The 12,279-nt window shown below is 39.8% G+C and overlaps 1 protein-coding gene across 5 annotated transcripts in view; it reads right to left on the bottom strand.

Annotated features, from left to right (window-relative positions):
- Positions 1-1,262: 1,262 nt before the first annotated feature.
- LOC108972981 overlaps positions 1,263-12,279 on the bottom strand; it is a 53,882-nt gene continuing 42,865 nt past the window's right edge. For all 5 annotated transcript variants that reach the window (XM_018939941.1, XM_018939943.1, XM_018939942.1 and 2 more), the window contains exons 2-5: positions 8,241-8,396; positions 6,966-8,157; positions 5,709-5,923; positions 1,263-5,633 (exon numbers count right to left, since the gene is read on the bottom strand). In XM_018939941.1, coding sequence (XP_018795486.1) covers positions 1,570-5,633; positions 5,709-5,923; positions 6,966-8,157; positions 8,241-8,250 — 5,481 coding nt within the window. In that variant the 5' untranslated portion in view covers positions 8,251-8,396 and the 3' untranslated portion in view covers positions 1,263-1,569. The remainder of the gene's footprint in view (positions 5,634-5,708; positions 5,924-6,965; positions 8,158-8,240; positions 8,397-12,279) is intronic.

Consider the following 12,279-nt stretch of genomic DNA (forward strand, 5'->3'; position numbering starts at 1 on the left):
TTTTTTACTATTGTTCTTGATTTAATATAAAACCACATATGTATCCAGTAAGAATCATGTAAGAACTGAAACTGTTGGTGTTTACTTGAGCAGTTTTAACGTGAAATAATTTTGAATGGAATTGGAAAATATATCAACCAGCTGGCAAACTGTTCAAAGGATAAACTATCTACGCGCGCAAGTTTATCTACCTACAGTGTGTTGTGATATCTGTCTTAATGTTATTCTTAGGGTGTCATATGATTTGAGATTAACAATATAATGCTATTTATGAATATATTATAAACGTTTTTTCAAACGTTAAACGTATTAAGTATATTCTGTATTTGCTAATACTCGTTTCATGTGTTTATAAATGTACTGTGAAGGTGATTTGAGGATCTCAAAGAGCTGAAATTCGTAACCGAACTTTCATTACATATAATGTTTTTTCGAGAATTCTTCTGTTTAGCAATGAAATTATCGAGTTTTTGGGTTATGACTACAATTATTTAAATAAATCTTGTCAGTGTAAACTATCAACTCATCACATTTCTTAGTGAATCTCTCTATTCTTCTTGAACTTGTTTATTTTATTCGTACTTTGGTTGAAAACCTCTATAAGACTGATAAATCCGATAAACAATATATCGCAAAATTCAAAATGACAATACGGCACAGAATTCTTTACCCTTCAAACCTTAGCTTTCCTGAATATCAGTAAATTGAAAGGCATTCTTTTCATTTTCCGTCTGTCATTCAGTTGTTTTGCGAAAATTACATTTTCGTATGTATTTTGTTTAGGGAAACATATGTATATGACAGCCAATCTAATATAATGCCAAACATAATTTATATATACTTTTTTATTACTTATTTTAGTACAAACCGTGCAATCGATTCCGAGAGAAATGTGTATTTTTTTGTTTTATATTGTTTAGTAAACAAAATACATATATATATATACAATAAACCATTTTTTTTGTATTTTCATTAAATATACATTTTGCAATTATGTAAATCGGTTTTCGAAAATCGTAATAAATGTAAATATTATACACGGTTTATTTAAAATTCTTCGGTTTCTAAATTAGGCAATTTTACGAAATTAAATTAGAGCAATTTTAAAATATATAATATTGTTTGTTTATATTGTTATACATAATAGTAATAGTAAGTTATTAAAATTCTGAAATGTAATGCATAATTATAAATTAAACAAATAAAATTTAATATTAATCAGCTACTTTGAGATTTCCATAGTCGCTTCACGTCAATTATCATTTTTACAAGTAGGTATCACAAAAGCGTTTTGTCACTGTGAAATATATTATAGAAAAACTTCAAAAATAATAATGAGGTTAAGGGCTACAAGAATAGTCATTCCGCAACAATTATATCTACATTAACACAATGCTGAATTGCGATAAATGTCTGCTCTAATGTGTATCAATGACAAAGAGATAAAAAAAAATACTCACAGCTATCAAATATTTATTGCTTAAATTTTATTTTAAAAACATTGGGTTTAGGGCAATATCATAACTATTTCTCTCTAAGTATGCGATGGTAATAGAGAAAGTGACGGCCTTAATTGCGTACTGATGCATTATGTATACCTATGCCTTGTGCATTGTTTATGTCGTCAATAGCGCGAAAGCGTACGAATCCGCGTTCAGCAACAAGCATAGCCGAGTCCTTACTGCGGCTACTTGAGCCTTCTGAGGCAGTAGACGATGTGACGGATGTATTAGAAGTGCCAGAATTATGTGCACCTGACTCAGATGAACTCAAATTAGAATTTGCAGTGCATAGTGAAACGTCCGGTCTCTTCTGTTGCTTCGTGGTGTTTACTACAACAGGAAGTTGTTGCTGATGGTTGTGATAGCTTTTTTGCAACATGAATGAGTTGGAATGTGTGTTATTTTTCAGATTACTTTGCTCGAATGATAGGTTACTTGCTTTACTATTTCCTACGTTGATCTCACTCATTTGGCTGTGCCCACCGCAAAAGGATATTGCGCTGTTACTATTTGCAATGCAAGAACCATCTACATTATCGATTAAATTAGAGCGCTCTACTTTAATACCTGATGACATTGTATCATCAGGATTTTTGTGTTGATGTTGGTGTTGCGGGTGAGTAATGTTACGATCAAGAGACGACCGACTAAATAACTGTTCGTTTTCGCCATCTTGATTACGATCGCGTACCACACCTGCAATATTGCCTCGACCATTGCGCTGCTGAAGATGTTTTTCAGATGACAGAGCTGTCGTTTGTGAACCTGATGCACGCTGAGCTGATATATTCGAAGACGCCGCTGATGAAGAGGATGAATTTCGATCATGCATTATACCTATCCCAGACATATGACCACCTCCATTCCCATTACCAACAATATTGTTCAGCGTACCACTTTTGCGAATACCGTTGTAAAAGCCACGATCAAAAGAGTTGTAAGCACCATAGCGGCTAGAGGCACAAGAATGTGTGGAGTTGGAACTACGCCGCTCAGGATTTTCATAAGCATCACGATCTAAAGTAGTATGAATTTTCTTTTGACGTTTACTTTTATAATTATCGATAATACGCGATAGTGGTTGACCTGTGTGGGGATCGGACCAACAATCTGAAGATGGTCCAGCGCCGGCTGTTCCCAAATGTGGTCTTTCGAAATTATTGAATTCGTAACTGGATGTGTGAGCAGGTTGTAAAGGTTCCGAATAACAACTATCACTCTGCAGAAGCAGCATTTGCTGCTGTGAGGTTGCGGAAGATCCTGAACCTGCACTACTACTAGCTGTTGTGGAAGTGGTTGAAGTTTTGGTAAATTTTTGTACTGCACTAGGGTTTGCTGAAGATACTCCAAATCCTGAACCGCTTACAGAACCATGCAAATCAAAGTTTGGGTTTTCATAATGATCAGTAGTGACATCAGTCAAATAATCAGTATACTGTGGCACCTCATTGCTATAGCGCCCACATGCACCACCACCTCCGCCAGCTAACGTACTCTGCGTTCCATATTCGTCGGCAATTGCGCTGTTAATAGACCCCGAGTCATATGGTCTCTGATATGTCGGTTGAGTCTGTAACTGAAATTCACTTATATTTCGATTGCCAGCTGGAATAGTACTATTACCAACACCGTTCAATTGGGACTGCCCATTCCCTGACAAAGAGTTCAACGCAAAACTATCGTCATATATCAATTTTCCTGTACGCATTGTGTAAGTGTGAAGATTTGTATTTGCGTTACAAACTGCTGGGTAGTCAGTATCTATCTGCTCTTGACTCGAGCTGGATGTGCATGGCAGAAAAAAACCTGCCATATTCGAATGATTGTGATGGAAGTGGTGGTGACCATGTTTCTCGCGATTATGATTAACTGTTCCACTTCCAAAAACGACATTACCACCACCATTTTCGCCGGCTACCCCATACCGGCTATCCCCGTTAGCAGCTGCATTAACGCTTACACTGACTCCACTACTGCCGGCACTAGTTTTCAAACCAGCGACCCAAGAAAGTAAAGTTATTATAGCAATTTCAATCAATCGCAAAGAAAACTGGTAACCCCACTGCAACCAGTCGATCTCAGCTGTTAATTGCTGTATTAATGGTCGAGTTGTAGATATACTAATGGCGCCAAATATTTGTAAGGCAGCCAACAAAACAAATAACAAAGCTGTCGCTATGGTGATATGTATAGCATAAGAAAGATTCTGATAGCCGTGTATATAATTTTGAGATTTACTATGGAGTATTCGCTTCAGAATACGATACAAATAGAGGTACAGCAGACCAAGAAACAGACAGACAAATATGTATATAATTTGACATATTAGCGAAAGAACTCTTGGCGGTGATGTGTTGGAAGTAGGTGCTGATGCGGCTGATTGAAGAAAAAGAGCCGAATGGCTATTAAACCCAGCTGCGGATACCAACAAATTTGTTGTAGCTGCCGAAATAAATTGTTGGTGTTGATGATGATGTTGATGCAAAAGTTGTTGCTGCCGTCTATAATGTAGCTGTTGTTGCTGTTGTTGATATAATAAATGTTGTTGCTGTTGGTTCTGCAGTGTATATGATTCTACATAATGTAGTGTAATGCAGAGTAGAACATGTACGCCACAACCAACCACAACCGTAAGCGGCCGTATAAGGGCAGAATAACGGTTATTTTTATGGTTTAAAGCTTTCAAAAAGAGATACAAGATCAGAACTGAAAACGAAATGGTCAACAAAGTGGCAGGCAGATTTAACAATAATTCGGAAATGAATAAGTTGAACGTAGCATGAATATTATAAGCATCATAGCATAGATAGAAAATACGAGCAGAACAAATAACTATCAAAACCAGATTGATACACATAAAATACGACTGTGAAAAAAGATGTGTCAACTTATTGTAAGTAAGCACTTTGTATAAGGAGTAAACTGCCAAAATGGTGAATAGTACAACAGAAAAATATACATGAATATTCCATGCGACCGCCCACGTGGAGTGTGGTGAGGCAGCAGCCGCTGTTGACGAGGACGTTGCAGATGATCCCGAATCACTGGCACTTTTGCTGCTTCCAATTGGTGCTGACAACGTCGGATACTTTCCAACTGTTCCACTAATAATCGTCGATGTTGTAGAAGTGGCAGCTGCAGTATTCACACCAAGTTGTCCACCAATAGCTGCCGCTGTTGAAGGGGTGGAAGTGCTACCGTTTCTATTGCCATTACTACTACCAATGGTCCCCCCATATGGTTTCTCATTGAACGCGTTGGTCTTGAGAGGATATTTATGCTCGCCAGATTCCACTTTTGCCGAATCATATATCTCCGTATCTCTGTTCAATGTTGGACTATTCTTGCTTTTGTTGATGTATGAGATACTCGATATTCCACTTTCTTCAACACTATCAAGATGTTGCGCTACATTACTACCATCCAATAGAACACCCGGTGAAGATGGCGGTTGATTGTAGTTAACAATCGGACGAGATGTGGCTTGTTTTAATAGTACTTCTGGTATATCCCCTTTTCCATTAGCACCACTTAAAATTCGTCGTATACTAGGCAAAACTTCTTGACGATCACCGTGTAGTCTCTCCGAATTGTTACTTTGCAATGGCAACTCTTGTGAATTAGAACTACCATAAAAGTTTTTGGTGGCATCACTTGTCATTGTATGTATAACACCGCCAACATTAATATTGTCAAGATTTGCATTATTATTAACTGCGCTCCCACGATATGGCGTATTCAGTGATTTCTTTCGGTCTGCATCCGCATTCGTGTCAAGAGGTATGGTAGTATCACTGCTATTACCAGTTTGGACAAGATCTACAGATACGTCCGGTGAATTGTTCCCAGTAGATGCCGCTAAATCGGGTGGACGAAATGGTATACGCTCATGACCAGGCATTAAACTTGGGGGTGGTATAGGACGTCGATTTATATATGTCCCTGTATTAAGTATAATTCCTTCATTATTAGTACCACGTAGCGTTGGTTTATCAGCAAAAGGATTTTGATATTCTGGTGGCAATGGCGGAGTAAAAAATGAACGTGCTGGGGGAGAATATGACGGCATATCGCCTGGAAACATTGGTATGGAGGGTAACTGACCATTATTTTTCTTTAGGATGTTCGGTACTGTAATTACGATTAATAAAAAATACATTTAAAAAGATGGATAAAACAAAATGAAGAAATGTTAGTGATAATTACTTGAGGGCGAAGGAGTAGAGTTTATCACATGTCTATTGCGTTCACGTTCATGGTTGTGATGCCTATTCGGATTAGGGTAAGTTGGATTACTGTTACTTTTCAATATGTCCGCATTGGGCGCCGAAGTGGGCAATGCATGGTCACGTTCCAAATCCAACTCATAGTTTCTATGATGATGATTTATTTGTTGTTGCTGCGATGACTTTTCGGCATACCTGCAAAATAGTATACTGCAGTAAACCAGGGTTGCGAATATTTTACTCACAATTATTGGATTGAAAATTTTTTCACCATCTTTGATCAGAAAGTAAATCTGATTTTCTTTATTCTATTTCTTGGTATTAAAACGTTCAAAATCCGGTATATTTGTTTTAAAAAATTATAAATATATAAAATTTAATATTGATATTTACAAAATAAATCGTGCAAATGTGACAGTGAGACTATTACTCTGACTATTAAATAGTATGGCTCTGTGCGAGCTCCAAGTCAAAATGATAGAACTAAAAATAAGAAATATAATTTTATAAATAAATATTTTTTTTTTTAATAAATTATATTCATGGGATTAAAATTATTATTTTTTTAGTTCAGAACTTTGGATTAAAACTTAAAAATAAATTAGAATAATCGAAAAACGTTTCGAAATTTGCCAATAGATATAGTGTCAGTCGTATATCTCCAGTGCTACCAATCACATTGTGTCATATCATATAGTATTGGAAAGGTGAGTGTTAAGCTTCCTTTAAACAAAAAATAAAAATAAATAAATTCGGGGAAGTCGAGAAAGGTCATAACTGTTCAAAAATGAATGAGTGAAAATGGTGAAGAAATTCGGTATATTTTGAAATTTTTGTCTAAAAAGGGAAGAATGAAACGCAAGCCACCAATGAAAGTTTACGGAGACGACGCTGTATCAGTAGCACAACAACGGTTCGCTTGCTTCCCTTCAGGAAATTTCGAAATTTCGATTTACACTGGAATGTCTGGTGGAAAAATGTCAAAAAGCTGTCGACCAAAATGGTACATATTAGATAATTTTCTTATTTACTTATTAATATACAAAATTGAAGTTTGATTAGAAATACGAAGAAATTTTTTCGACTACCCTACTATGGTTATTAAAATTTATTTTTAACCCACTTATTTGTTGATGCATTATTTGCAACCCTGCATTTATCGCCTTAATTATTTACATTTCTTCAAGAAAATTTGGTTTGCATAATATATATATAGACACTGTATGTAAGCACTTACCGTAAAGTCGTCAGCAATGGTGTGGCAATCGTTGTTAATCGTGGCAAGTAACTTTTGTCAGGAATGCTGCGCTTTGTAGTTGACGTTGTACCGTAGGCAACTTTTTTTAGCACTGCGGCAACGCTCCTTTCCAAATTGTTCATTTTCATTTTATCCATATAACCACTGGAGCCCAATGACGAAATACCACCAATAACTCCTCCAACGGCCATTCCAGGCTTTACTCTAATCCGATTACTGCTTTCGCTAGGAATGCTAGTGTTCATATATGGATTATTATTGTTACTATCAGCTACGTAATCGTCATCAGTAGGGCTCACATATTTCGATTCAACTAACAATAGAGCATGCGTCCAACGGACTTGTGACAGTGATAATAATATCAACAGTATATAATGAATAGTATTGGTGTTAAGTATTCCATTCGTACCTGCTACACCAGTTCGTATTTTTCTTAAATTTTTACTGCTAATTTCGTTTGTTTTACCTTTGCTGATTTCGGCTTTTCCAGAAACTAACGAAACACAACAGATTTGATGAAAACCACCAGAAGACACATCATTGGCACAAGTTTGTTTGTTCGCATTAGAATTCTCTTCAAATGCATGCAACCTATTGATACTGCTATTATAATCACATCTCCAATTTGTGCTTATTGTTCCATTATATACTGAAGTAAACTCATTTAAGAATTTCAAACTTTGAAAATCTGGCAAAAAAAGTCTCGATTTGATAATACAACTGTCATCATGATGTACCTGCTCAACAATACCGGAATAAACATCAGCTTCTGTACGTTGTGGACTGCAACGTGGATTTTGTGTTATATGTGAGCTGTTGGTTGCAATTTCTGGTTGAATTGATTCCTGCCATATGCCATTAATTAGATGATTTTTGAGCAATTTTAAACGAGTTATCGGGAAGAAAGAGTCAGTCTGAAGCCTTGAGTTATCATAGTAATATTTGCAATGTTCATAAACTTCCTTTTTTTTTTTATTGTAGCGAGCATAGCTGCCTTCGATCTCTGGTCGTCCGCTACTACGTTCAGTGCCGCTGACAATACCTATTTTAGACGCTGAACTTGTTTGATCTTTTAATTCAAAATTTTTAGTCGTATGTTCGCAGGGTGACTCAAACGCATTCACAGTCGAAGATAATATCATTCTTTTCCTCATAGCATATATTTTCAGCACTAATATTAATTTATTATATGATAATAATGTATCAGAAGATGTTTCACGCAAATATTTTTACAAAGCTATCTAATGAGCTTACTATGTGACATAACCACTGGACCAAACAACTTCTAGCTGGGATAAAAGCTCGTCTTATAGTGTTGCTGACCAGGCGATGAAATTCGAATAGTTTTGATGATGTAATGTTCAGCTTACTTTGAGTGAGTTTAATATACATTCTTTCAGCTAATGGAATCTGCGAAAAATGTGGTAATTTACATTTAATTTTTGCTTCTATATTTCATGGACTTTTTTTTTATTATTTATTATGTAACGCATAACTATAGATAAAATGCCTCTACGAGAAATTTTACAAATTATTTGCTTATTTTTATACTTATGCGCAATATAATTTTTTCACCTAAAAGCTGTTTGCAATATTTCAAGCGAATCAGAGTTGTATGCATATATTGCATTTATAAAGGGTGCTTACGCTGACTGGAAGCACCACTTATGTGTAAAGGCTATTTTTTTACTTTTATCGATATAAAGCGGGTTTATATAATTATAAGGCTAGGGAAGGTTATCAGAGCGTTGGCTGAGGTTGGATTTTGTAGAAGCCTCACACACATCACCCGCAGTCTCGTCTGCGACAGAACTATAGTAACGAAATTGGGTAGATCCCCTGCACTTTGGAAAGTAAATAGAGGCAACCCGAAACATTAGATAAGGCTGGGTCTGAGATAAGCCTCACACATCACCCAGTCTCGTATGCGACAGAACTATTGTAACGCAATTTGATCCCTTGCACCTGGGAAAGTAAATACCGACAACCCGGGAGGGGGAGTTTTCGGTAGTTTGTCGTTTCTTTATAATTATGTATTCCAAACTTCTTCATGCCTTCATGAGTTAGGCAATTCAAAGGAAAGGTAAGAGGCCTCAACTCGAAAAGAAGCAAGGTAATCTGGGATCTCTCTAGCGAGAGACCCCGCCCCTGTGTAGTCGTTAGAGCCGATATAGACTTTTTCTGTATTTCAGAGTTCCTAACGCAAGATCTGGTGGCGGTACAGGTGAAGGACAAGGAAGGATCGGACTTCGTCCTCGCTTCCGCATACTTTCCAGGAGAGACGGCCACAGCACCCCCACCATCAATACTCAGTCTGGTGGAATACTACAGACGCAACAATCTTCCCTAACGTTAGGATGTGATGCCAACGCACATCACACGGAATGGGGTAGCACGGACTGCAACGTGAGGGGTGAGTCACTTCTTGAATTCATAATTAGTAACAATATGAGCATCGAGAATATGGGTTGTGAGCCCACCTTCGTAACCAGTGTTCGCAGGGAGGTCCTAGGCATTACCCTGAGCAATAACATAATCGGGCTGATCTCACAGTGGCGGGTGTCAAAGGAGCCCTCACTGTCGGATCACAGGATCATTCGGTTTGCTCTTAGGGTAAAAGTCGCGGACAAACCTCTCACACCTACTCCTAGAAATACGAATTGGGGTATTTTCAGAGAGACCTTAAGTCACAATATAAGTGGAGTGGGGCAGGCCCATGATAGATCCACCACAGATGGACTGGAAAGCAGATTGAGTGCCATAAACCAGTCCATTATGGACGCCTATCACTGTGCCTGTCCATTAAAAGCGACCAGCAAACAAATCTGCCCCTGGTGGTCTAGTAAACTCTCAGCTCTTAGACTTAGGGTGCGTAGGTTGTTCAACAAAGCCAAACGCACAGGCAGCTGGGAGGATAACAAAAGGCACCTAACATTCTATAACAAGGAGATTAGGCTTCCCAAGACAAACAGTTTCAGGAAATTCTGTGATAGCGTCTCCTCGACCACGGAGGCAGCTCGTCTGCATAAGGCGTTGTCGAAGAGCAAGACGGACACAGTATTATCCCTAAAAAGAAACGACGGGACCTATACGACAAGCGCGGAAACACTCCTACAAACGCACTTCCCGGGGACGGTTCAAGCTGACCTAAATCCAGCCGCGGTCATACGTAGGCCAGATCGCTCAGATTGGCTGACTGCAAGAAACCTGTTCACTGCAGACTCAGTCAAATGGGCACTGGCCTCCTTTTCAATCTTTAAGTCACCGGGAGTGGATGGCGTCTTCCCAGCCCTTTTGCAGCAAGGTATGGATATTCTCCTTTCACATCTGCTAGAGCTGATGAGAGACAGCCTGGCGATGTCGTAAGTAATTTTCATTCCCAAAGTAGGGAGGAGAGACTATTCGCTAGCCAAATCGTTCCGGCCTATAAGTCTCACATCCTTCATGCTGAAGGGAATGGAGAAAGTAATAGACAACCATATCAGATCGGAAGCGCTGAAGATCGCACCCCTACATACCAGACAACACGCGTACAGAGCGGGCAGATCCACAAACACTGCTCTGTACCAACTCCCGTCTGAGCTGCAGGATTCGCTGAACAACGGCGAGGTTGCGATCTGCGCCTTCCTAAACATTGAGGGTGCCTTTGATAATGCATCTCACACTAGCGTTATCAAGGCACTTGAGAGAAGGAACGTACCCATCCCGATACGCAGATGGATAGAAGCAATTCTGCGCACTAGGGTAGCAGAAACCACAGTTTGAGAAAGTAGGATTCGTCTTGGCTCCACAAGGCTTTGCCCACAAGGTGGAGTACTATCCCCTCTGTTATGGAGCCTAATAGTAGACGAACTACTCGAGCTGCTCATCAGCAATGGAATCCGCTGTCAAGGGTACGCGGACGACATTGTCATAATGGCGAGAGGCAGATTCGAGAACACTCTCTGCGACATTGTTCACAGGGGCTTAAACTTGGCGAAAGGATGGTGCAACACGGTAGGGCTAAATATAAACGCAGCAAAGACCACCGTGATCCCATTCACTAAGCGGAGATCTCTTCCGGGCCTAAGGTCCCTAACAATTGGAGGCACAGAGGTGGTAATGTCTAAGGAGGTCAAATTCCTGGGCCTCACCTTAGACTCATCATTAGGGTGGAGCAGGCATTTGGACCTAACGCTGTCCAAAGCAACTAGAGCACTTATGATCTGTAGACGCCTGGCCGGCAGATCATGGGGATGCAAGCCAAGTATTATCAGATGGCTGTATACCATGATAGTAAGGTCTATCGTCACATATGGAGCGGTTGCCTGGGCTACCAAAGCAGCGCAGTCTTCAGTGATTCGGAGACTGTCAAAGCTGCAAAGACTTGCATGTATCTGTGCTTCAGGGGCAATGAGCACATGTCCCACGGTGGCACTGGAAGTCWTACTAGAGCTCACACCGCTGCATCAGGTGATCAAGCTAGCAGCAAAGCACACCATGCTGCTAATGTCAGCAAAAGGCTGTGGAAGAGGGAAGGTAATGTCCTCTAGATAGATGGACGCACTAGCGGAGAGTACACCGCTAGCCCTCCTCCCTAAGGACAGCACCACAAAGAAAATAAACTTCAAGAAGAACTTCAAAGTCACTCTAGGCAGCAAGACGGTGTGGAGTGATTCCGCGCTAGAAAGGCTGCTGGAAGACAGCACCATTCAGTGGTACACTGATGGCTCAAAAACACCGGAAGGTATTGGGGCAGGTATTGTGGGATCGCGTACCAAGCTGTCCATACCTATGGGCAGCTTCCCAAGTATCTTCCAGGCAGAAGTTTTTGCCATTTGTCAATTTGCTGAAGTCAACCTCAGCTGCAACTATCGCAACCAGCGTATAGCTAGTCAAGCGGCGCTAAAAGCGATCTCATCCTACGAGACCTAATCGCTTCTAGTCGAGGAATGCGTAGAACGGCTAAACCGCCTGTCCTTGTGCAACCGGGTGCACCTAATGTGGGTACCAGGGCACAAGGGAGTAGAAGGTAATGAGAAAGAAGACGAACTGGCCCGCACTGCAGCAGCGTCAAAGATGTTGGGACCGGAGCCATACATAGCGGTAGGACCCCACACTCTTAAAGAGCTCCTCCGCACGAGAGAGAACGGCACTGGCGACAGGCAAGTATGCGCCACGCCAAGCTGGTTCTAGGAGGATACAATCTCCCCAGATTTAAAGAACTAATTCACCTCCCCCGTGAAAAATTCCGCCTCCTCGTCGCAATCTACACAGGGCACTGTAAGCTCAGGAAGCACCTGTCCAACATGGG

The sequence above is a fragment of the Bactrocera latifrons genome, unplaced genomic scaffold (assembly GCF_001853355.1).
Source record: "Bactrocera latifrons isolate USDA-ARS-PBARC rearing strain unplaced genomic scaffold, ASM185335v1 scaffold_440, whole genome shotgun sequence".
Classification (NCBI taxonomy): domain Eukaryota; kingdom Metazoa; phylum Arthropoda; class Insecta; order Diptera; family Tephritidae; genus Bactrocera; species Bactrocera latifrons.